Consider the following 25,848-nt stretch of genomic DNA (forward strand, 5'->3'; position numbering starts at 1 on the left):
ATCTCATTTGTCTTCCTCCCAAAATGTGACACCCAGCACTGGACATTTGGAACTCCTTGTATTTTAAGTTATTTATTCAAGAGAATGTGGTGTTTTTGACCAAAAAAAAACCCAAAAACAAAACAGTGAAGGTAAAGCCTGTAGACCTGGCTTCTAGTCCTGGTTCCAGCAATAGCCAGAAAGTAAGTTCAGCTCTCCAAGTCTCCTAATGTAAGAATGGGGATAATTATCCTTGCATTGCTTACCTGACAGAGCAATCATGAGTCAGTCCTTGCAGTCATTACATGCTATATAACTGTGAGTTATGTCACTGATATCTTTCCAGAGGCAAGACATGAGCCCACATTTTCCTGACTCTGAGACTATCCACTATTATTCCATGATTCTTCAGATACAGCTTGCATGTGTGACCCTGGGCAAATCATTTAATCTGTCAGTACTCTAAGGCAGCTCTGTAAGATTGTACATTAAAGGGAAGGAGCAGATCTGCATTAGTAGCTGAAGTTCTTCCCCAGGAGCCCTATACAACAATTGAATCAGAAGTCTAGTGCCTCTCCCCATTTTTTGAACTACATTGTAAATTATGTGAGGGCAAGAATATCACCTTAACAATTTCTTTGTCTTCCCAGAAATGGGTTCAGGGCCTCCCATGTAGAAGGTTCTCAATAAATATTTGACAGTGGTAGCAAGGATATTTATTATTCTATTTTCTTATATCAAGCTGGCATAGGAAAGGATGATGGAGAAAGTCACATCCATTGGCCTCCGGTGATTTGTAATTATGTCCCAGTGATCCTTTTAGGCAAGGGATGGAATAGGACCAAGTTCAAAATTTATCTCCAGATAACTTTCCATTGTTAGCCTCAACCTCATTTTGTGCTTCTAGAAATATCAATTTTCCCTAATATTTTTGTATTCAGTCTGTTGCAGTGGGTTATGGAGACGCAATATGGTATAATAGAAAGAAAACCCAAGTAGGACTTAGAAGAAATATAAAAGTGGAAAATCAAGTCAACAGGCATTTATTTAGCATCTTCTTCCTCCTCTTCCCTCATTCTGTGCCTCTAGAAATGTCAGTTTTCCCTAAATAGTTTTTGTATTCAGTTGAACTGTTCCATTGGGTTACAGAGACCCAATAGTATAATAGAAAGATAACCCAAGTAGGACTTAGAAGAAATATGAGAAAAGTGAAAAGTCAAGTCAACAAGCATTTATTTAGCATCTTCCCCCTCTTCTTCTTCCTCTTTCTTCTCTTTCCCCTATTTAAAAAAATGAAGATTATAGTATTTATACTACCTATATGACTATGATGCATTAATTTTCATTTTTTGAAAAGGAAACTTGGAGGATAATACTGAAATTCAAAGTACAACTCTGTGAACTAGCAGAATTGGCTGCTGGGAACGAGTAGAACCAATCATCTTAAAACAGATTTTTATCAGTGTCTTTTATTTTTACATAACTTAAATTACCTCATGTCCCTTCCTTTCCCCCTCCAGGAAAAAAAAAGCATCCTTTATAACAAAACCATGTTTCAGAAAGAGAGAAAAAGAAGAATAAGAAAAAATTCATTAAAATTGATAGATGTATTGAAAAAAATGGATATTATATGTAGTGTTGCATATACATATATACTGACCTCTGCAATGGTTTGGGGTGGGGGATCTTTTCATAGCCTTTCTTTGAAGCCACATTTCGTTTTTTTATTATTTCAGAACTTTTTTTATTAGTTTCTGGTTGTTTTCATATTTACATTTTTGTATTCATTATATGGATTGTTTTCTTGGTTCTACTTACTTCACTTTGCATCAGTTGCTATAAGTCTTTCCATACTTCTCTGTAGTCATCATGTTTATTGTTTCTTTCAACACAGTAATGTCTCATCATATTCGTATGCCACAATTTGTTTAGCCATTACCCAACCAAAGGGCATCTGCTTTCTTCACAAATATTTGTTACCACAAAAGTGCTGCCATAAATATTTTGGTTTATGTGAAACATTTCCTTTTGTCAGTAGCCTCCTTGGGGTGCATGCTTAGCAGTGGAATCTCTGGGTCAAAAAGTATGAACATTTTAGTGACTTTATTTGAATAATTCCAAATTTTATAAGAAATCTAATCACTCTTCCTTATATCATTCGTTCAAAAACTTAATAGCAGCTATCATGTCCCCTCCAAGTTTCTTCTTCTCTAGGTTAACCACCCTTAGTTCTATTACTCAAACATCTTAGGACCTGACTTGAGATACTTAAACATTCTGGTTGCCTTCTGGTATGATCTTTACCTTATCCATTGGTTTTCCTAAAATATATTGCTGAGAATGGACCATAATACACCAGATATTATTTGAGCTGGGCAGGGGACAAAGGATATATCACATACCATGCTCTGGACACTCTGCCTTTCTTGTTATAAGATTTCATCAAAGCATTAACTACAAAACAATGAGAGAGAGAAGATATGATTATACAGAAAGTCATGTGAAAAAAATGTGGCATTTTAGTTTACTTGAAGGTCAATATAAGTTAATATTATGACATACAATGCCTTCTAGAAGGGAGGTAATTATTTCATTATACTCTGCCCTCAATAGACTGCATCTGGAGATTTCTATTTCATTCTGGATGCTGAGTTTTAGGAAGGGCCTTAAAACTTTAGTGTTTGCAGAGAAATCTGACTAGTATAATGTTGGGACTAAATACTATTTCATCTGATTAGTTGAAGGAAGAGAAGATGTAGAATTATTTTGCTTGATGCCAGAAGATGGAACTAGGAACAGTGGAGAGAGTTTCTCTAGACCAGCAGATTTCAGTTTAAGGGGAAAAAAGACTTCCTTACAATTATGTCATTAATGAGTGTACTCAGAAGACTGATAAGTGGTGAGTGACCATTTTGGAGGGATCTTGTAGAAAAATTCTTGTTCAGGCACTTGTTGGATTCTGTGACCACAACTTTCTTCCAACTCTGAAAAATGACATAATGAATGGACCTTAAAGTGCTACCATATGAATGTCTACTTTTATTAAAATTCAGAATAAAAAGTGATCATTATGTAAGTCAGGGGTTCTTAGGAATTTTGATCTTAAAAATATTTTCATAACTATATTTTATTACAATTGGTTTCCTTTTTAATCCTACAAATTTCAATTTAAACATTACTTAGAAGGGATCCAGGGGTTGTCCCAGACAGCCAAAGGGATTCATTATATAAAAATGGGTAAGAAATCCTGATGCATGTTTTTCTGACCAAGGTCTCATTGAAGATACAAAGTTAAATACCCTTGGTCTTTAGCAACTTAAAGTTCAGTAACCTCAGCTCTGTTACTAAATGGGTGATATTGACCAACTTAGGTAACTTGGGCTTCTGTCTCATCATTTGTAAATTGAGACCAGAGAGTAGAAAGGAAAAGTATGGGGAACAATAAATGCCTTACCTAAGTTTGAAGAGCAAATGGAATAAAAATGCATTTGGGAGTGCTCTGAAAGTGATGAAGGTCTACACAAATACATTACGCAGTTATGGCTTTTTCACATGCATGTCATTTCCCCAAATAGATCTAGAAGAATTAAAGAACAAGAGCCAAGTCCTCTATATCTTTATTCAGAAAAAGGTTTTATTGACTGCTCATTCAATATGAGTCATCAGTATGCCGTGCGGACCAAAGAGCTGATTCAATTGTAGGTTGCATGATGGAAATAAGCAGCGTCTAGGGCCAGGGAGGTAACTGTCTTCCCATCTTTTGTCTTGGTCAGACTCCACTGAAATGTATGCATTTCTGATTGCCACGTTTTAGGAAGGTCACTGACAAACGCATATGTCCATAGGAGAGCAATCAGGATAGTAAAAGGAATGGAGATTTGCATAAGAAGATGGGCTCTAGACCCCTTCTAACAGGGTTAATAGTTAAACTGAATTTCATAGGATTACAAAGGAATGAATTGGGAATAGCCAAAAAAGACAAGTATTTGTCATAAATGTCATATAATTTGCCCTAGGAGAAGGACTAATACCAATGAATGAACATTATAGAGAAAAGCAGGGTGGAGGTGGGGATAAGGGAATAAGCTTTTACATCTCACTACTCACCAGGCACTGCGCTAAACGCTTTACAGATATTATCTCATTTGATCATTACCACAACCCTGTGAAGTAGGTACTGTTTTAATCTCCATTTTACTGTCGAGGAAACTGAGGCAAGCAGAGGTTAAATGTTTTGCTCAAGGTCCCACAGCTAGTAAGTGTCTGAGGCTGGATTCAGACTCAGGTCTTTCTGACTCTAGGCCCTGTGCTCTATTCATTACACCTAGCTACTAAGAGCTGTTCAAGCAGAAGTTGGCCTGGGATGACTTAAGAGGGAACCCTCATACTTCCAGTAGGAAGTTAGAGTCAAGGTCTTGTAAGACCCTTTCTACTCAGAGTATCTGTGCTTCTTTAATTCTCTCTCCCTTATTTCTAGGATTGATGAATTTTAGTATTGAAAGGTTTCTCAGACATGATCTGGTTCTTACTGTATCTTGAGAATCTCTTTGACTTTGTGGAAAAGTGGGCATCAACTTTTGTTTCAAGGCTTTCAGTGAGGGGGACTCAGCTCTTCTTGGTTCTACTTTTGGAGAGCTCTAATTGTTAGGAAGTCAGGTAGTTGTGTTTTTTTTCTGTCATTAAACATAAACAATTTCTACCTATTGCTCCTCAAGATTGCTTCTAGTTCTTCTTATTAGGGCCAAGAAGAAAAAGTCTAGCTTCTTTTCCAGATAAAAGCCTTTTAGACACTTAAAGACAATAATCATGACCTTTCTCACCTTTCTCCCTCTAAGTCTTCTCTTCAAAGTCCTTTTCTGTCTTGGTTGTCCTTCTGTTGACTCACTCCAATTTATCAAAGTTCTTCTACTGAATGACTGATATAAATGGAGAAACAAATAAATTAATGAAAAGATCCTTTATGTGCTCTTTCAGACTTAATGCTGAGCAAAGTGGTACTATTAATAGCATGCCACTATTTAAATGAAATCCTTTTTGATTCCCTGTTTCTCATACTAATGCAATCATTGAATATTTATTGAGCAACTAATGCTGTCCAAGGCACATGCTAGTACTTGGGGCTGATAGAAGAAGTGGGGTGGAGGGAGTTCAGATCTTCACCCTGATGATGCTTAGAATCTAAATGTGGAGATAATGATACATACATACATGAAACACTAAACAAAAATACCCACAACAAGCATTTATTAAGTGCCTGATGCATGCAAAATGCTGTTATGGGGAGTATACAAAGTTTAGATGAGAAGTAGCCTTTGCCATCATGGAGCTTTAGAGGTTTGTAGGGCATCCAGTCACGTACATGGATTATTACAATGGACTTAGAGTATTTCTTAACAAGTGGATTAGAAAGATTCTAAACAAACCGATATGTGAGGTTTTGAGTGTTAATAATGGAACTGCTATAATCTCTGTTGTCTGAGACTGATGTTGGTAGAGTTCTGAACTGCAGGAGGGCTATAGCCATTTGAGTGTCCTCACTAAGTCTCACACCAATACAGTGAGCCCTAGGGAAGAGGGAGGAGGGAACCAGCTTAAGGAGGTGTGAACTAAGCCAGGACACCAAGCAGGTTAATTGTGCCTGTCAACCACTGGACTGGGTCTATGGATAACCACTGTACTTTCTAGGTTGGGTGTGGAGTGGCATAGAGAGGGAGGGAAAGGGAAAGGGAAAGGGAAAAGGGGAGGGGGGGGAGGGAGAGAGAGAGAGAGAGAGAGAGAGAGAGAGAGAGAGAGAGAGAGAGAGAGAGAGAGAGAATGAGAATGAATATAATATAATTGGGACATCAAGGAATTTTTTTGAAGGAGGTACAATTTCAGTCGGACTTGAAAGATCTCAGGTGGAAGTGATTACACTTATTCTGTTTAGTTGCAGAGGGCAGAACTAGGATCAGTAGAGGGAAGTTTAAAAGAGCAAAGTTGGACTTAATGTCAGGAAAAACAGAACTAAATGAAATAAAAGAACCATTCATAATGATTAAAGTTATCCAAAAGTATAATTGTATGCCTTGGGGTTAGCACAGAGGTTCCCAAATTTGTTTGACCTACCACCCTCTTTTCAAAAAAATTACTCAGTTCTCCCCTGGAAATCTACTTTTTTAACCCTTTAACTCTTTTTAAAAAAAAATTCATCATTTCAAAATATATATATATATATATATATATTTAAAATGATGCATCTTAAATTTAATTGTTTATTGTAAATGTATGGGTATTTTTCCTACATTGAAATTTTGATGATGCAATATTGCGTCATGTAACCATATAGTATTGTGTTGTAAACAAGTCATTAGGTGAACATATTCCTGCCGATGCATGAGGGACTTCCTGACAATGTGTAACATGCTGGCCTGCTTCTTAAGACCTGTTGGTGGACTTGACCACTGGTTGGTAATAACTTGCATTTTGTATGTTTATTTGGAAAATAAATGAATTTTTCTCTGTTATACAACAGATGAAACATGTATGAATGATTTTTCAAGGTTTTCTTCTCTTGTTTCCTTATGCTTCTACCGTCTCCTTATTTTTATTCAATAACCCCCAATTTTTCCTAAGCCTATCTCCCACCCCCAAGCCCCCAGTTTCCCCTGATCATTCCAGCATCCCTTAGGGGGCAATATCACCCACTTTGGGAACCTATGGCAGCAGGTTCTTCCTCATTGGAGATTATCTTTGAACAGAGGCCAATGATCAATTGTTGGGTACCTCATGATGGGGAATCTTTTTGCAGGTATAAGTCTGACTAGATGGCTACTGACATCTTTTTACTATCTGAGATGGGAAGATCTATCAGAAAGCTACTAAAATTATCCACGTTGATGGTAATGAGTATCCATTTTAAAAGATAGGTATGTGATTTCAGAACTGAACTCTCAGATGAGGACATGCCCTCCACCTATGCAGGTCAACACCTTTGCCAGTTAGAGTGTTAGAAAGTTGAGTTTAGCACAGAGAGGTCAGTGACTTGCTTAAGAGTCGCCGTCACTATGCTTGAGCTGTGATTTGAGACCAGGACTTTCTAGCTACCAGATATGTTTTCTACTATGCCACCCATACTTGTAGTTAAATAGAGTAAATACAATAGAAAGTAAATGCTATAAATTCATGAAATATAACATGACCATATATGAGTAGCTGCTAAAGAACAACATAGGTAGTGAATATAGAAATTCCAAGAGAACTACCAAGGTAGAATGGAAAGAATATTTGACTTGAAGTCGGGAGGTAACTGGGTCAAAATTCTAATTCAGATATCTAAGTGGTTCTGTGATCATGGTCATGTATGAGCTTACTTTTATCAGATGTAAAAGAGGGTCCCAAGTACCTATAGTACCCACCCTGTGGTCTTTTGAGGATTAAATGAGATAATATACATAGAATACTTTTGAAATCTTTAGATATTAAAGGAGGAAGAGATCAGTTATTATTTTTAAAAAGGATAGAGGTCATTTTGGGTGGAGAGCTGCTGGGAAGACTTCATGGCAAAGGTAGCTCTTCAGAGAACCTCATGTAGAATGGCTAAGCAGAGAAGAGGCATAAAGGATATTTATCTCAGACCGCTTAACAAGTGCTAATTTAATAGTGAATGAGTTTGGAGGCTGTTAGAAGGATCAAGTTAGGGCAGTTTCCAAGCCCCTATTGCCTTTCTGGATGGCAGCTGACTCTTCCCAAAACATGCCAATGGTTTCACACAAAACTTTGGAGCCTGTCTGCCTCACCATGCCACACGTGTCTGAAGTGCCACACTTATTAAAAGCCCAGCCACAAGTAAGCTTCTAGTTGTCCTTGTCCCATGGTCACACTCCCCTAATGTCTCAAAGAAGCTCCATGGCTAAATGAGAGTCCCAGCTGTTGTCTAATTTCACCTCTGGAAATAGCTCTGACAGCCGCCTGTCTGCCAGCTTGCCTGAGTGAGAGCCCCTCCCTGACCAGAGCAGAACTCTGCCCTCTGGCAAACAAGGACCTGGACTCTTCTTTATGAAGGCACAGTTTATTCCTTAAGAACCCAAACATGTGGTCATTTACCAATCACTTGGCACTTGTGGTCTAAGAATGATGCTTCAAATTACAGAATGTTTGAGGAGGAAGAGGCCTGGGAGGGGTTCTTACTCTGGGGTCTTTGAACTTTTTCTTTTAAAATGTTTTGATAACTCTTTGAATATAATTGGTTTTATTTGCAATACTTCCATTTTATTTAATGCATTTAAACATTTTATTCTTAGAAGGGATCTGTGGGCTTCACGAGACTGAATAAAAGTCACATACACACACAAGCTTTTAAGAATTCCTGCTTTAGGGGGTGGAGTCAAGATGGCACCTGGAAAGCAGGGACTTGCATGAGCTCCCCCCCAGGTCCCTTCAAAAACCTGTAAAAAATGGCTCTGAACAAATTCTAGAGCTGTAGAAGCCACAGAATAGCAGAGGGAAGCAGGGATCCAGCCCAGGATAGCCTGGATGGTGGCTGGGTAAGGGCTATTGCACTGTGCTGGGAGCAGAGCATAGCCCAGCGTGGGGCCAGACCAACCAGAGTCCGAGCCAGGCAGAACAGGCCCTAGTGCCCTGAATCAGTGAGCTGTGGCAGTTACCAGACTTCTCAACCCACAAACACCAAAGAGAACAGAGAAGGTTAGTGGGAAAAGCTGCATGGACAAAATGAAAGGAGTTTGCCTTTAGGCCACCACCCCGGGGGCAGCGGAGGTGGTGCAGCTCTGAGGACATACCTACAGCTGCAGTTGCTTCCGGTCCCAGGCCCACCTGGTGGGAGGAATTAAGTGGAGGATCCCAGCAGAAGTGCAGAGCCTGCTTAAGATCTCAGTCAAGGTCTGGGTTGGTGGGGCTTTGGGGAGGAGGAGCGCTGGTATGGCAGAGCTTGTTGTGTAGAAATACCTCTGAAAATAATAGCACAACCCCTCAAGCTTGGAACAAAGTATGCTCTACTCTACAGGCAGTCATACCCCTACAAAAAAGCCAAGGGTCAAGTAGTTGGCTGGGAACATGGCCAGGCAGTGAAAAGAGACTCGGATTCAGACTCAGACTTTGGAATCTTCCTTTGGTGACAAAGAAGACCAAAACATACAGCCAGAAGAAGTCAACAAAGTCAAAGAGCCTACATCAAAAGCCTCCAAGAAAAACATGAACTGGTCTCAGGCCATGGAAGAGCTCAAAAAGGATTTGGAAAAGCAAGTTAGAGAAGTAGAGGAAAAATTGGGAAGAGAAATGAGAAGGATGAGAGAAAGCCATGAAAAATAAGTCAATGACTTGCTAAAGGAGACCCAAAAAAATACTGAAGAAAATAACACCTTAAAAATAGACTAACTCAAATGTCAAAAGAGCTCCAAAAAGCCAATGAGGAGAAGAATGCCTTCAAAGGCAGAATTAGCCAAATGGAAAAGGAGGTCCAAAAGACCACTGAAGAAAATATTACCTTAAAAATTAGACTGGAGCAAGGGGAAGCTAGTGACTTTATAAGAAATCAGGATATTATAAAACAGAACCAAAGGAATGTAAAAATGGAAGACAATGTGAAATATCTCATTGGAAAAAACCACTGACCTGTAAAATAGATCCAGGAGAAATAATTTAAAAATTATTGGACTACCTGAAAGCCATGATCAAAAAAAGTGCCTAGATATCATCTTTCAAGAAATTATCAAAGAGAACTGCCCTGATATTCTAGAGCCAGAGGATAAAATAGAAATTGAAAGAATCCACTGATAGCCTCCTGAAAAAGATTCCAAAAAGAAAACTCCTAGGAATATTGTCCCCAAAATCCAGAGAATCAAGGAGAAAATACTGCAAGCAACCAGAAACAATTTGAGTGTTGTGGAAATACAATCAGAATAACAAAAGATCTAGCAGCTTCTAAATTAAGGGATCAAAGGGCTTGGAATATGATATTCTGGAGGTTAGTGGAGCTAGGATTAAAATCTAGAATCACGTACCCAGCAAAGCTGAGTATCATGCTCCAAGGCAAAATATGGATTTTCAATAAAATAGAGGACTTTTAACCTTTCTCAGTGAAAAGACCAGAGCTGAATAGAAAATTTGACTTTCAAACAGAAGAATCAGGAGAAGCATGAAAAGGTAAACAAGAAAGAGAAATCATAAGGGACTTACTAAAGTTGAACTGTTTTGTTTACATTCTTACATGGAAAGATGATGTATATAATTCATGAGACCTCAGTATTAGGGTAGCTGAAGGGAATATATATATATATATGTACACATGTAGACAGAGGGTACAGGGTGAGTTGAATATGAAGGTATGATATCTAAAAAAAATAAAATCAAATTAAGGGATGAGAGAGAAATATATTGAGAGAGGGAGGAAGGAAGGATAGAATGGGGTAAATTATCTTGCATAAAAGTGGCAAGAAAAATCAGTTCTGTTGGGAGGGAAGAGGGGGCAGGTGAGGTGGAATGAGTGAATCTTGCTTTCATCGGATTTGACCTGTGGAGGAAATATGATACACACTCAAATTTGGTATCTTACACCACAGGAAAGAAGGAGGAAGGAGATTAAAAAAGGGGACAATAGAAGGGAGGGCAGATAGGAGGATGAGGTAATCAAAAGCAAACACTTATGAAAAGGGACAGGGTCAAGGGAGAAAATTGGATAAAGGGGGATAGGATAGGAAGGAGCAAAATATAGTTAGTTTTTCACCACATGAGTATTGTGGAATGGTTTTGCATAATGATACACATATAGCCTATGTTGAATTGCTTGCCTTCCTAGGGAGGGTGGGTAGGGAGGGAAGAGGGGAGAGAACTTGGAACTCAAAGTTTTAAAAGCAGATGTTCAAAAAAAAGTTTTTCCATGTAACTAGGAAATAAGATAGACAGGCAATGGGGCATAAAAATCTACCTTGCCCTACAAGAAAGTAAGGGAAAAGGGGATGGGACGGGGAGTGGGGTGACAGAAGGGAGGGCTGACTGGGGAACAGGGCAATCAGAATACATGCCATCTTGGAGTGGGGGGAAGGTAGAAATGGGGAGAAAACTTGTAATTCAAACTCTTGTGAAAATTAATGCTGAAAACTAAAACTATTAAATAAATAAATATTTAAAATAAAAGGATTCCTACTTTAAAACTATTTGCTCTCTCTTTTTTTGGTTTTGTTCCTTCTTTCTTATGGTTCTTTCCATTGGTTATAATTCTTCTTTACAACTTGACTATTGTGAAAATAAGTTTAATGTGAAGGTATATGTAGAATATATATCAGATTACATACTGTGTTGGTGTGGTAGGGGGGAGGAGATGGTGGAGAAGAAAACTTGGAACTCAAAATTTGTGGAACTGAGTGTTGTAAACTAAAAATAAAAAATAAATTTAAAAAAGGAATTCCTGCTTTAGAAAATCAGATATTAAAACACAAAGTACAGAATGTTAAATCAGAAAAAACCTTTATTGCATACAATGTTAGAAAAAAAAGGATCCCAGAATGCAAAAGTTGGAAGATAACTTACGAAAGAGTGTTAGAAAATAGAATATAGAGTTTTGAAGCTAGAAGGTACTTCAGAGACCAGCTCATCCAAACACTTCATTTTATTGAGAAGGAAACCAAGGTCCAGGAAAGGGAAATTACTTGGACAAGGATATGTGATTTAGCTAATGTCAGTTCCAGGACCAGAAGAACCTAGGTAGGCTGAAATTAAGTCATGTGCTTTTCCCACTAGATCATGTTGCGTCCCGTAATAGGTATGTACAGGAACAGAGGAAAGTGAGGTTTTCTCTTACTGCAGTGTTAGATATATATAGAAAGAGTGTTCTGGTCACAGTATTATATAAGCAGAGCCACAGAAGTAGGAAAGGGCAGTATCTGTTTGGATACTGCCACTTTATTGTTAGGGCAGTGGTTGCTCCATGGTGTCTGATTCTTTGTGACCCAATGGACGATAGCATACCAGGCCCTTCTGTCCTCCACTATATCTGGAAGGCTGTCCAAGGTCATATTTGTTGTTTCCATGACTCTATCTATCCATCTCATTATTTGCCTTTTCTTTTTGTCTTTAGTTTTTCCCAACATTAGGGTCTCTTTCAATGAGTCCCATTTTTTCATTATGTGGTCATGGTATTTAAGCTTCAGCTTCAGTATTTGACCTTCCAGGGAATAGGCTGAATTAATTTCTTGAAATATTGAATGATTTAATCTCCTTGCTGTCCAAGGGACTCTCAAAAGTCTTTTCTAGTACTAAGATTTGAAAATGTTGATTCTGTGGCACTCCGTTTTCCTTATAGTCTAACTCTCACAGCCATACACTGATACTAGAAGTGAAGAGGTAAAAGGTTGAGGGGTGCTTGGCACTCCGAAATATTGACGCACCGGGTCCTGCCGAAAGAATTCGACTCAAGCCTTCTCAGCCAAGGGAAAAGAGAAAGCTTATTAGAGATTCACCATAATGGGCTGTCTTAAGAAATCCCCCCACCTTGTGACGCCTGTTTCCACAAGCGGGCCAGATTCAACCTACTGAATCAGATTGAATCTGAGCACCTTCATGGAGGCAAGATGGAGATTATATACACAAAGATTGTAGGAGGGATTGAGGGGTGGTCTGGGGTGACTAGAGGAGGGGTTTAGGAAGGGTCTTGAGGGGAAGTCCAAGGAGGGCAAGGTGAGGTAATGGGATTAAGGGTGGGAAGTAGCTGAACAACAAAGGGCGAGGCTAGGTAGAGATTTGGGCCTAATGATAATGTGAGGCTTGTGGCCTTAGGGGAAGGCCAGATCCAGTTGGAAGATTCAAGGACAGTTCAAGGGGGCTCCCAGAAACTGTGTTCCAGATTCAAGGGGGTTCCCAGAGACTGGGCCCTCATCAGAAGAACCACAGCTTTGACTATACAGACCTTTGTCAGCAACAGGATATCTCACCTTTTTAATATGCTGTCCATATTTGATGTAACTTTCCTTCCAAGGAGCGAGCATCTTTTAATTTCATGGCTGCAGTTGACATCTGCAGTGATCTTTGAATATAAAATCTGACACTGCCTCCATTTCTTCTCCCTCTATTTGCCGGGAAGTGATGGGACCAGTTGCCAAGATTTTAGTTTTTTGATGTTAAGCTTCTAGCCAGCTTTTATGCTCTCCTCTTTCAACCTCATCAAAAGGTTTCTTAATTCTTCTTCACTTTTTTTGCCATCAGAGTGGTATCATGTGGGTTACATTAGAAGGTAGTGATTTTTCCATCCCCAGAGTTCTTCAAGTAGAAGATCCAGGGTAAGCATTCATTGATGATACTATAGAGAAGGTTCATGCTTGAGTCAGGAGTTGAATTAGGTGACTTTTAAGGTCCTTTATCACTTTGATAATCAATGTTTCTATTTTATCTGAATAAACACTTAGGGAGATTGCACAATATGTCTTTACACCTGGTGACATATCTATTGTTCAAAGACAGGTTCCTCATTATGATGTCTAGTAAAGTTTTTGCCTCAAATCTTTCCACTCTCTAACATTTCCTCTAGATAGCTGAAATAGTGATATTCCTAAAACACAGTTCTGACCATGACCTTCCCTGTTCAGTAAGTTTCTCTACTTCCTCTGGGTTCAAATACAGATTCTGTCTGACATTTTTAGAACTCTTTACCACCTGGTTCTACCCTACCATCCTAGGCTTATCATCTATTAAGACTTCATCACTAACTATAAGGTCAATTCACACCAGTCTTTTTTATGACACTCCAACTCTGTGCTTTTTTTCTGGTTCCTCTTTGCCTCTTAGAATCTCTGGGTTTCTTCAAAGTTTAGTTCAAGTACAATGACCTCCATGAGGTTTTTGTCTGTTTTTTCTAGCACTATTGGAATGGGAAGGAGCCTCTGAGTTCATGTTATCTATCTTTCTTATTTTACAAATGAGAAATCTGGTCCCGGTATGTGGAAGTAATGTACCTTTGCCCTTTCTTCATCCAACTCAATTAAACATATTATAACTGTGTAAATTCTTGCATTTACTAAAAGTTTCATGTACCTTGCTTAATTTTCTCCTCACAACAACCCTCTAAGTGTAAAGTACTGTTATTCCTATTTTACAGATAAGAAAACTGAGAATCAGAGAGTTGCAATTCTTTACCCAGAATTGTTTATCTAATATGAATCAAGGTCAGCCCTTTTACTCAGGTCTTCTGTCTCCAAATTGAGTGTACTTTCTATCCCCAGAACATTGATTTCCAAAGAGGAAAAGTTGCAGACTGTAATCCTTGCTAGGAATTTTCATAGGGAGACTTTTGAGATAGAGAGAGATGTCATTTTAGGAAAATACCCCCCAAATCCCCTAAATAATTGAAGCCCCAAATGACTTACCGAGTTCCAGTAGTCTAATTTAAAAGTCACAGAATGTAAGATTCCTCCCATTTACTAAAAAGTGATTGCTTACGGGGCCTTTGCCTTTTCCATTGCTTCTCTTTAGAAAACCATCTCTATCTCTTTTCCACAGGTCAGGCCTCTTGATACCTGACTTTGGTCTTCAATTTCAACAAGTTCTGTGTTTCAAAGAAACCTAGATTCTCAAAGTACTGAAAATCTCTTTGACAATATCCTTGACTAGAGGTCAGCCAAGCTCTAATTGAATTCCTGGAAGGAGAGGGTTCTGGCCACCTCCCAGGGCAGCCCAGGTCACTTTTGGATAGCCCATTATTAAGTATCTGCCTCTGTGCAATCCCATCCTCAGCCTGCCCCTCCTCAACATCCCTTGGTTTTAGTTCTGTCCTCTGGGTCCAAGGATGACAGATTTAATCTCCTTTTCCACATGACAACCCTCAAATACTTGAAGATTAGAAGCATGTCCTCAACAAAGCTTCTCTTTTTCTTCCTTCAGGAAATGTATCCCCAATTCCTCCAACCTTATGAGGTGGTCTTTTATAACATGATCCTTTTAACATATAGTCTCTAGTCCTCTCACCATCTTAATCACTCTTCTTCAGACAAGGAACATTTAATCGATGTCCTTCCTCAAATCTGGTACACATAAACAAAACTGTGTAAAATGGCTGGAGTTCACCTAGTCCAGCCCCTTTCAGAATCAAGAATCCTCTATGCTGAATCTCAGACATATGGTCATTCAGTGTTTGCTTCCTGTCTTCCAGTGACTGGAAACTCAGCACCTGGCAAGGTAGTCCAGTCCATGCTGAATAGTTGTCCTTCCATTGAGCTGAACTCTGCGTTCCTGATACTTATCCTACTTGTCCCAGTTCTACCTTTTAGGATACAAGCAAACCATGTCATACCTATGGTTATCGATCAGGGGTGTGCTGGTAAATATTTAAGTCAGCTCTCCAGGGAGAAAATATAGGTATGACATACTTTTAAGGTTAATTTGCATAATTAGCATCTCCATCATTTCCTTAGGTCTAGAAAATCAATAAGATAATAAATTAGGGCCTGATTTGTAGCTTTTGCCAATTTCTGACATGTAAATGCTCACACTGAAAATTTAACAATCTGCTTTTCTCAGTCTGAGCCACTTGTCACAGACTACTGGTATCAAACAATCTCCCTCTAGGAAGCCTGGTAATACCCCTAAAAGTTGGGCAAGGGGCTATATTCCAGGAGTTATTTGTATGGGCTTATCTAAGTAAACTCTAAATTATACCTTCTGCCACTCAGTGCTTTTGGACATAGGAATGATTACAGAAAGCAATTTGTAAGTTAATTCAAAAAGTGGTATTGGTGGTGAGGAGCCCAGAAGTTTTCCTTAGGTCAAGTTCCAGCTTGAGCTGGAGTTCTATTCTTGACTGTCTCTTTTGTTCTGTTAGACAAACTCCCCGGTTGCAGTCTTGCCCCATCCTCACCCTCAGAAACTATACTCTTTAGGCTTTTGGTATATCTGTGACTCAGTGGCACCACCAGCGACGGAGGCACTTGGTTGTGTGCCAATTTGGATGTGCTAATGATCAAGGACCAAGCTTTCTGAGTAAACAAATTTGGACTGAAACAAGATCCTAAGCCATTATCTGTGGCTGATTTCCCAAGTTAGAGTAATTGATGGGCCCACTAAACAGCCAGAATGGCAGCTGCCAGAGCCCTAGATAGATCCATTTAAATAGCTCAGTCAGCTTGGATTTCCCACATATTTTTAGCCATGATCATTCATAGGTTCATAGAATATTAGAACTGTTCCATTCTCTTCTCCTGGTATACACTACCTCCCCTCCCCATCCATACCTGTTAAAATTATTCTCTTTAAGACTTAGGGACCTACCTGCTTTGTGAAGTCTTTCCTAATTTTCCCTAATTGAATGTATTTTTCCCTTCCTCAAAGCATCTTAGAATAATTAGTCTGGATCTCTTCTCTACTCTCTAGCCCCATCACAGTCTTCCTTAAATCATATTGTCTAGGTATATACTATATCCCTCTTAATAGAATGTAAATTCCTTGAAGGCAGGAACTGTTTTGTTTTTCCAAGGCCCAACAATGCATTATACATAATGGGAATCTAATAAATATTTCTTGAATTAAATGTTCAAATATAAAATGTTAGAGTCAAAAGAAAGTTTAGAGATCATATGGCCCCCAAAATTTTATGGATATTATTTTATGAATGAGGAAACTGAGGCCCAAAGAGGGTAATTTATTCACTCAAGATCTCCCAGTGCCAAAGTCATGTCTTCTGACTCAAAATCCAGTGCTTTTTTTCACTGTTTCTACTTTGGGAAGACTATCCAGGTCAGGGTAATGTCTGAATAAACGTGGAAAGAGATTAGATAGTCAGTCTATCTTGGATGACCTAGAAGTAATTACAGTAATTGTGCCTTCCAACTCATAAGGTTGTTTCAAGGAAAACACTTTGAAAATTTTAACTACTCTGTAAATGTAATATGTTAACAATGATGGTGATGAGTGATGTTGCTGCCTCAAAGCAGAAGAACAAATGAGATAGTCCCTCAAAGGTAATTTCCATACTACTTACTACTATTAATTCTCCTCCTCATCCTCATTATCACAGCTGTGTGAACAATTTATGCTTTATAAAGTGCTTTCCTCATAATACCACTATAAGTTGTTACAGACATGGTTCTCATTTTACAATTGAGAAAACTGAGGCTAAGTGACTTCCTCATTATCACACAGGCAATAGCAGGGGCCAAAATATCTGGAACCCAGATATTTTGACTCCACATATTTTTGACTCCTTTCCTAGTATATTTTTGTGGATGATAGAATAGAGAGTGCCAAATATCCTCTGATTCAAGATTATAAAATGTCACAATTTGAAGGGACTTTTGATACTGTCTAGCCTAACCCTCTACGAGCATAGTGCCTAGTACCTAGTGGATGCTTGATAACTGTTTGTTGACTGACTTATTGACTATTGACTGATGAAGAGATATTCTATACAATACCTTGTCCCCCCTGCTTAGAGTTGGGGTGTCCCCATAGAAAGAGCGTTGAACTTGGAATCAGAGGACGAATATTCAAACCCTAGATCTACTGCTTACTACTATCCATGTGAAATTGGGCAGGTCACACAGTCTCCTTGGGCCTCACTTTTCTTACAGGTAAAATGAGGGATCAGAACTACATTACCTCTGATGTCCTTTCCAGCTTTACTTCTTTCACTTTGTGAACTTCATTTTGGGGCCAGCAGGATAGGTCAGTTGTTTCTTGCATATACCAGCTTTTCAGAGACATAAAGACTTTTCAGCACCAAAATATCCTTCTTACCCCTTCTTTAATATAAGATTCAGGTTTTTATATTTGGAAGACATAGCCTTTTAAGGACAAATCAAACCTTCCTCTACCATAGTCCATGGGAACCACTATCAGAGGTAAAATATTAGGTAGCGGGACCACAATACGCGGGCATTAGAGTTGGGAGGGAGTTTAGGTATTGTCCAGTCTTGGCCCAAGATCCAGAAGGCATTAAGTGCCCCTTCTTTTCTTGGTTCAATATTGATGCTCAAGCATGGTCTGCAGTAATGTAACTAGGCAGGTGTTGGAGTATGTGACACTCAACCTGGCATTTTTGAGAAGTAAATCACTTCCTTAAGTCTTTGGTGCCTTCTTCCATTTAGAACCTCTTTCCTACCCCATCTCTAATGTGTATACCCACACAAAAACCCACACTTACACAAACATGATCTCATAGTGTTCAGGGGAAAGGCCACTGACTTGGGAACCAGAAGACCTGAAGCCTGGTCCTATCTCTCCAGTAAATAGCTTGCCTAGAATGCAAGTCAGTTTCCTCCCTCTGAGCCTCATATTCATCATCTTTAGAATGGGAATTCATGCTGCCTAAATCAAGGATTATTTTGATGTGAAGGAAATAAATGTATGTAAAAGGTTTTGAAACTGCAGAGTGATAGACAGGAGTCAGTTATGATCATCATTATTCACACTTCAATATTGAAAGTATTATAAATTATAACTTAATGTGGTTCTTTGTTGTCTGATAGATGGTGAATTTAACGAATTTAGTTCCTCTGTATTTCTATAATTTCCTGTTACAAGGATTCAGTTCTATAAATATCCATCCAGAATATTTGTATGAAGACTGTGAGCTCCTCAAGGGCAGAGACTGTCTTTTGCATCTCTGAATCCCTAACACTTAGCATATAGCAGACACTTAATATGTTCAAAACAGAAATTATTATCTTTCCCCATAAACCCTCTTCCCCTCCTACTTTGCCTATTACCGTCAGAGACAACACCATCTTCCCAGGCCCTCGGGTTTGTAATCTAGGGGTCATTCTGGATTCCTCACTAACTCTCACCACCCCCCACCCAAATCCAAGGTGTGGCCAAGGCCTGCTGATTTCACCTTTGCAACATTTCTTGTATACACCCACATCTCTGCTCTGACACTGCCATCACTCTAGTACAGGCCTTCATTACCTTCTTCCTGGTCTATTTCTGATGGGTTTGCCCACCCCAAGTCTCTTCCACTCCAGACCATCTTCTATTCAGCCAATAAATTGATTTTCGTAAAATGCTGGTCTGATCGTGCCACCTCCCCCTACTCAATAAACTCCAGCGGCTTTCTATCACCTTTGGGACTGAATATAAAATATTTTGTTTTTGTATTCAAAGTCTTACCTACCCTTTCTAGTCTTCTTACACTTTACTCCCTGACACGTACTCTTTGATTCAGTGATGCTGGCCACCTGGGCATTCCACAAACAAGACACCCCATCTCTTGACTCCTGGTATTCTCTCTGGCTATCTCCCATACCTGGAATGATCTCCCTACACTGCTCTGACCACTGACCTCCCCATCTGAAATCACAACTACTGTGGGAAGCCTTCCCTAGCCCCTCTTAATTCCAGTGCCTTCCCTCTGTTCATTATTTCCGATTTATCCTGTATATAGCTTTGTATATATTTGTTTGCATGTTGTCATGCCCATTAGATTGTAAGCCCCTTGAGGACAGGGACTATCTTTTGCTTCTTTTTGTATACCCAGTTCTTCAGGTAGGAGACTATAGACAGACTGAGTGAAAGTATTGGTCTTAGAAGTCACACAAGGCATAGAAATGTGTAGTGATACTCAAGAAGATGTCCCTCCTCCCTTCCCCATGCTTCTGACTATATAATTACTTAAGCTTCTGAGGACAGTTATTTGTTTATAAAATATGTATAAAGAAAAGTTCATGAAAATACTTTTTATTGACACTATAAATTTCACCTAACTCATTTTAAAATTTTAATAAAGTTGAAACCTTAAACATAATTTAGACATTATTTTTATTTTATTAAATAAATTGACATTCAAAATCACATAAGAATGTCTTTTAGTGGGATAGCATGCTAGAGTGGGATGCCCACTGGTTTTGGAGTCTGAGGACCTGGTTTCAAATTCTACTTCTGGTAATTAATTCCTATGTAATCTTTGATCCTCATAACAACCCTGAAAAGTTTGTGCCTGTCATTATTATCCCCACTTTTTAGATGAAGAAACTGAGGCAAAGGTTAAATGACTTGCCTGGGTCACACAGCTAGTATCTGAGGCAAGTTTTGAGACTTGGGCAAGTCACTTAATTTCCCTTGGGGCTTAGTTACTTCAACTGTAAAATGAGAGGAATGGATTTGATGTCCTCTGAGGTCCCTTCCAGTGTGGGTTCTATGATCCTTTGACTCCAGTTAGAGGTAGAGCCAATGCTAAGGAAAGTTTGGTTGTTGTTCACTTGTTTCACTCATTTCTAACTCTTCATGACCTCAGCTGGGGTTTTCTTGACAAAGATACTGGAGTGGTTTGCCATTTCCTTCTCCAGCTTATTTTATAGATGAGGAAACTGAGGCAAACAGGGTTAAGTGACTTGCCCAGGGTCACACAGCTGGTAAGTGTCTGAGGCCAGATTTGAATTTAGGAAGTTGAGTCTGCCTGATTCCAGGCCCCGTGCTCTATCCACTGTGCCACTTAGCTGCCCCTGAGGAATTTTTACTAATGCCCATTTTAGGGCTTTTACTATTGTATTATGATTACTTTTAGATTATTTATCAAATAATGTAATGATTGTAAGTGCTATATAAATGTTATCTATTTATTATTCATTCATTCATTCATTTATTTGTTTGTTATTTACAATCATTATTTTTAAATATCCCCTAAAGATTTTTTCTCAGTACTTAGCCAGGCTGCAAGTACTAGATCATATATAAGGCCTTTTGTGATTATTTTATATGGTGTTGTTATTAGAGAACTAACGTTGGGGTCAGTAAGACGTGGATTTCTGTCCAACTTCAGATAAAAACTAGTCATGTTGCTGTGGTCATGGGCAAATCATTTAACATCTCAGTGCCCTAGGCAGTTCTCTAAGAATTTAATTATCCTTTATTTAGATCAATGGCAAGAGGTACCACACTAGGAATTCCTTATGCTAATAAAATCACAAATCTAGGCCTAACGTGTATGTATGTTTTATGTCTTTTGTGTGTACATGTGTAGTAGGCATAGGGTGTGTACATTCTGTATGTATGTGTTGTGTGTGTATATGTGTATGCGAGTATGTTGTACATGTTGGGTATGTGAGTTGTGTGTGACAGTGTGTATTGTGTATGCGTGAAGCACACCAATTCCTATTTAGTGTACTAGCAAAATGAGGACTAGGGTAAGCTATAGAAACTTCCCCTGTTGCTGTTACATTGCCCCACTTATCTGCATTCAGTTGGTAAGTGGTTTGGCGATGGTCATGGTAGGGATAGGATACTCCTCCACAGGAGTTGCTCCCCTGGATGTTGGCTACAGGTTCTGGGTTGGAAGTAGGACTGTTAGGTTGGAACATATTATATTTTGTAGGCCTTTGGAGCTCAGAGTCCCTAGGGTATCTCTTCTGGGATGTGAGGAGAAGTGGTGGACCAGATAGTGGTAGTAGATTGACCTTCTGGTTACCTGCCACCTACTGTAGTATTATGATAGAGAAAGAAATGATAAATGAGAAGAATTTAGAGAAATATGGGAAGACTTGTATAAAATGGTCTAGGGTAAAATAAATAGAATCAGGAAAACTGTATGTCCTAGGATACGGTTCATAGAAATCATAATTCTTACACTCATAGAGCTTTGAGTCTATTAGGGACTACAAATTGTGGAATTAGAATAGAAAGTAACTTTAGAGGCAGCTAGGTGGCACAATGGATAGAACGATGGACATGAAGTTCAGAGGACCTGAGCTGAGATCTCACCTCAGGCACTAAGTAGTTGTGTGACCCAGACCAAGCCATTTAACCTCTGTTTGTCTCAGTTTCCATATCTGTAAAGTGGGAGTAATAATGGTACATACCTTCCAGAGTTGTTGTGAGGATCAAATAAGATAATATTTGTGAAGCACTTTTCAAACCTTAAAGCCCTATATCAACCCGATCTGATCCAGTAAACATTTATTAAGTTCCTACTATGCGACAAACACTGTAGCTAAGTGCTGGTGATGCAATTAATTAATATAAATACTAGTTGTGGTGATGATGATGATGATGATGATGAAAGAGAAGAAATGGGAATAATTATAAAGTGCTTAGCACAGTGCCTGGCACACAGTAGGCGCTGTGTAACTATGAGCTATTATTAGTATTATCATTATCTAGTCTGACACCTTCCTTTTTCAGATGAATAAACTGAGGTGTAAAGTGATTAAGTGATTTAATTGCCCATGATTAAATGGATAGTAAGGAGCAGAGATAGGATTTGAACCAAGATTCTCTGATTCCAAATCTAGTTCTCTTTTAACTATGCAATATTGATTTTTAGTAGAGACACATAATTGTGATATACAATATGATATAAGTTAAATTATGACAACTGACATGTCAATATGCTCCATTTTATTTAACCCTTACAATAATACAGTGAGATAGGCACTATAATTACCCTACTTTTCAAATGAGAAAATTGAGCATGAAAAAGGACAAGTGACCTATTTTAGATCACTATTAAAGTCAGTGTCTTAGATAGGATACAAACCTATGTCTTCCTTTTTCCAAACCCAGTGCTTCCTCTACTGCATCATGAGAGATGCAACCAAAGTGTTTTGTGGACAGACATTGCCATGGATTTAGAAGAACTACTATCACCAGCTTGGTTGACCATGTGCCCTTTGGGTTAGTAATTCTGCCTTTTGCTTCTGTTCTTCTTCAGATGTGCTGTGCCCCAGTGTTCGTGTGGAAGGTGATCGCTTTAAACACACCAATGGAGGAACCAATGAAATTACAGGTATGGGAGAAATTGTATGGTAATTTACATCTGATCTTGGAAAAGGTAACCTACTGTCAACTACTCTGCTCTGGGAAGCTCTCCCGTTTTGCAGTCTGCCTCTCCCAAAGCCAGCAGGGAGTTTTTGTTCCTTTTCTTGGAGTTCTGTGTGAGTCCTTCTTTTCTCTTCACACACCTCAAACATTTGCCTTTCAAAGAACTCCTAATTGGGTCCCAAGCGGTGTGAAGCCCTGGAGAGGCGTGTGGCTTTCTGACCCTGAAGAAAGGTATATATACTCTGAGATCAGCATTTTGTTTGGGGCTCACTCATTGGAAGAGTGTGGGTGTGGAGATGCTGGGTAGCCAGTAAGGAGCCCCCTGCCCTTGAAAACCCAGATGTTGGTGCTTCTCTCTCTCTGGTAACTATATACATATATATATATGTATGTATGTATGTATATGTATATGTATATGTATATATATATATATATGTGTATGTGTGTGTGTGTGTGTGTGTATATGTATATATATATGTATATATATGTATATATGTATATGTATATATATGTATATGTATATGTATATGTATATGTCTATGTCTATGTATATGTCTATGTATATGTATATGTATATGTATATGTATATGTATATGTATATGTATATACCTTTTGTCAGACAGCTAGAAGCCTGTCTGTTGATTTACATTTTCTCTGCTTGTAATTCCTGTTTGTATTTTCTCTGAAGTTCATGGTGCTGACTTTTTCCCCTGAACTAAGTGAATGACATATGTATGTTTAATTAAAGTAAGATTGTTAGCACCTTAAAGTTGCTTTCCTTAGAAAAGCAGATCAAAGAACCTGTGGTAGCAACCCTCCTGTGCACTGGTGTTATTGGCCTTATACTTCCACAACAGCTGCAAGCAACATTGTTGTTACAGACTCTCTAAACTATGAGGGTCGGAGTTTTGCATTATATGATGTTGTAATTAGATGAAAGGTATCACTGGGATTCCCATAAGATAGGTCTGCAAATAGATTTTTTTCTTCTTTTCTGATAGAAATCCTTTCCCCCCCAGTAACTTGTATCTTAATTCGAAAGGTGCTGAATCTTCATTTCTAATTGATCCTCGATGAGCAGAAATTCCTAATACTTTACATTTAAGTGTCTCTATTCTTTAGGCTCCTAGTTCAGCAGATAATCACTGTAAAGAAATATTTGCTTTTACCAAAGAGCTGTTATTTATAGGAATATATATATATATATATATTTATATATATATATATATATATATTTATATATTCGTAAATCGATGTTAGGGTATAATTACTCATTACAGTACCTCATGAATGTTTTATAGTTACTTCTAAGTGATGCAAGGTATCATGACTTCAAAATTTTAAGAATTCATAGTTTTGTCAGTTTGAATTTGCTCTCAGTCCTCACAGATCCTAACACTCCCATCCCTCACCCCGACACATCTGAGGAGATGGATTGCCTAAGTTGCTATGCCTGCAAAATTCATCTCCTGGTGGCCGAACATCTGAGGATAACCTTGTCTCCATTTAACTAGGTTATTCCTTAGATAAAACACATCAAGTAAATCAATAGGACTGGGTCACCTCTCCCTGGAAGCTAATCAGGAGATTTTGCTAGGAACAAAATTATAGAGGAGAAAAAGAAAGGGAAAATTATAAACTTTATGTGTGTATGTATGTATTATACACACAAATATATAATCATATATTATTTAACTTAAAGTTGTACATATATAGGGTATATTTTTACAATATTTTAAACTATGCAGGGATTAAGTTATTTCGCTGGTTTATTTCATTATAGAGAATAAAAGAGAAGAGTCTTTTTTAAGGAGATATCTGCTTCCTTCAGATCTAAAGTTTAATCACACCTGAAAACAAAAGGAGAGTCTAGACATTTGCTTTCCTCTGTTTTTTCACACAATCATAGAATGTGAGAGAAGGTGGAGGAGGGGGGACCTCAGAGGTCATCTAATCCAACCTGAGCCTGGCTAACAATCTACTCTACAACAACCCCAACAAGTGGTTCCCCCACATCTACCTGAAGGCTTCCATGATCTCTCATGCTTGATAATTTCACTCTTGGATAGCTCTGATCATTAGGAAGCCATTCCTTCCATCAAACCTAAATCAGCACCTCTGTAAGAGCCTTGGTGGAAGATTAAAGGTATGATAGGAACTAGAAAATAACACACAGAGTTAAGGAAGAGAGTTACACAAAATTAGAATCTGAGTTACACAGGATTAGAAGGGAGTCAATGTATTGCAGAATGTACTGTTGGAGGGAACACTCAACAAGGAGGAGATCATAGTTATAGTGATGTAATGAAATTTTTAGAATCTATAAAGGAAGAAAGGTAGCATGCATAGTGATAAAGAGCCAGACTCAATACCAGGGAGATTTGGGTTTATCTCTGACTTTTGATACATACTGGCTGTATTACCTTGAGAAATTTACATAGCCTCTCAGTACTCTTGGTAACCCTTTAAGACATTATGGTACAGAGAAGGTGCTTACCTGCACTGGTAGAGAGAATTTCCCCATTGGTAGGTCTCTGTATCAGCAAATTCACAGGTCTAGACCCTTATGCCGTCTTTCTGTTTAAGATGCCCAGTACCTTCTTCAAGGTCCTCTACCACCCTGCCATCCTCCAGGTAAGCTCCCACTTATCAATGTCCTTCTAAAAATAGACTGCTTAAAACTAAGCACAAATACAAATAAACATCAAACAACTCATGCCATGAATAGGACCTGCCATTCAATGAGGCTAGATGTGAATGGCATTAATGGCATCCCTCATTCTAGACATTCTACCCCTCTCAAAGCAACCTAATTTATCCAGGCATTTAAGCCATCATTACACTTTTGAAACACTATCTATCATTTCTGAGAACCTGCTGTCTATTCATGTCTTCTCTTTGTGAAATTGATTTTTTGAACCCAAATATAAGGTTTTACATTTAATCCCCATTAAATTTCATCTTCTTGATTTGAGGTTAATGTTTTTATTTGTTGAGATCCTTTTAGTTCTAGAGTCTATTGTTCAAAATATTAGCTATCTTTCCCTGGTTTTGTGTTATCTGCAAACTGTTTAACATCTATGGTTTTATGCAAATTACTGATTTAAAAAAGTTTAAAATAGCATAGAATCAAGGATCTAT

The 25,848-nt window shown here is 38.5% G+C and overlaps 1 protein-coding gene across 1 annotated transcript in view; it reads left to right on the forward strand.

Moving 5' to 3' along the window:
* The window catches only part of COL22A1 (collagen type XXII alpha 1 chain), a 570,107-nt gene that overhangs the window by 47,426 nt on the left and 496,833 nt on the right, over positions 1 to 25,848 (forward strand). The window contains exon 3 of the mRNA XM_036741444.1: positions 22,598 to 22,672. Coding sequence (XP_036597339.1) covers positions 22,598 to 22,672 — 75 coding nt within the window. The remainder of the gene's footprint in view (positions 1 to 22,597; positions 22,673 to 25,848) is intronic.

The sequence above is a fragment of the Trichosurus vulpecula genome, chromosome 1 (assembly GCF_011100635.1).
Source record: "Trichosurus vulpecula isolate mTriVul1 chromosome 1, mTriVul1.pri, whole genome shotgun sequence".
In the NCBI taxonomy this organism is placed as follows: domain Eukaryota; kingdom Metazoa; phylum Chordata; class Mammalia; order Diprotodontia; family Phalangeridae; genus Trichosurus; species Trichosurus vulpecula.